Raw genomic sequence first — 1115 nt, forward strand, 5'->3', positions numbered from 1 at the left:
CGCTTGCTATGGAACTCTTGTTAATTTTATTGGATCGGGTGATTTTGAAAGCCTCAAGAACCCACCTATGACTGTGATTACCCCTTTCTCCTTTTTCACCATGGCTTTACTGATCTGGAAAGTGGACTCTAGCTTTGTCAATCGAAGCTAGTTAAAGCTATACTAGAAAATGGCAGATAAGGGTGAACATTTGGCCATGTCTCTGGTTCTCATTTCTGTAGGGTCCACCACCACTGACTTCACAGTTCTGGCATGCTTAGTAGCTCCTTCAAAGATTTTCATTGTGCAGTTTCTTAATGCAACTGTAATGAGCACAGCTTGAAGAATTGCCTCTCTTAAGAGTGATCACAGAAGGTTCAGGAGCGGCTGGCATTGTCGGGTGTGGGTGTCTTGGCGTTTGAGTGAGTCGACGTGATTGCGTTCAGTGTCCTTCACTCGCTAACAGGTCAAAATGCAGATTTTCGTGAAGCCCCTGACTGGCAAGACCATCACTCTGGAGGTGGAGCCTAGTGACACCATCGAAAATGTGAAAGCCAAGATCCAAGATAAGGAGGGCATCCCCCCTGACCAGCAGAGGCTTATCTTTGCTGGCAAGCAGCTGGAAGATGGCCGCACTCTTTCTGATTACAACATCCAGAAAGAGTCAACTCTCCACCTGGTTCTCCGTCTGAGGGGTGGCTGTTAATTCTTCAGTTTTGAATTCATAGTGCCCAATGATGGCATTGCTCTGCACTATAGCCATTTTGCCCCAATTTAAGTTTAGAAATTACCAGTTTCAGTAATAACTGAGTCCTGGTTTTCTCAATAGCTGTTCAAAATGTTAATAAAAGTTTCGTTGCATGGTAAAAAAAAAAAAAAAAAAAAAAAAAAAAAAAGAGTGATCACAGAAGACAAAACAGTTTGTTCCCAGTTCTCATGTTTTCATAGACTCTCTAGGTGACCTCAGACAGGTCCTACGTCCTTTCTGGCCTCTGCACCCTTGGCTGGAAAGAATGATTGTGGGCTCGATGCCCTTTGGAGTCCTCCAAGCTCGAATCTTATGACAGCAGAATCTGGTGGGGTAATGATCACTATCGGCAGTCTCTTGAGTGAGTCTTGTATCCTCCTGTGAAAAA

The 1115-nt window shown here is 44.1% G+C and overlaps 1 protein-coding gene across 1 annotated transcript; it reads left to right on the plus strand.

The window, feature by feature from the left end:
- The first annotated feature begins 355 nt into the window (after positions 1 to 355).
- LOC132012264 (ubiquitin) lies at positions 356 to 854 on the plus strand. The gene has a single exon (XM_059392075.1). The coding sequence runs from the start codon at positions 452 to 454 to the stop codon at positions 683 to 685; it is 234 nt and encodes a 77-aa protein (XP_059248058.1). The 5' UTR covers positions 356 to 451; the 3' UTR covers positions 686 to 854.
- The last annotated feature ends 261 nt before the right edge of the window (positions 855 to 1115 follow it).

This window comes from Mustela nigripes, chromosome 1 (assembly GCF_022355385.1).
Source record: "Mustela nigripes isolate SB6536 chromosome 1, MUSNIG.SB6536, whole genome shotgun sequence".
Lineage (NCBI taxonomy): Eukaryota > Metazoa > Chordata > Mammalia > Carnivora > Mustelidae > Mustela > Mustela nigripes.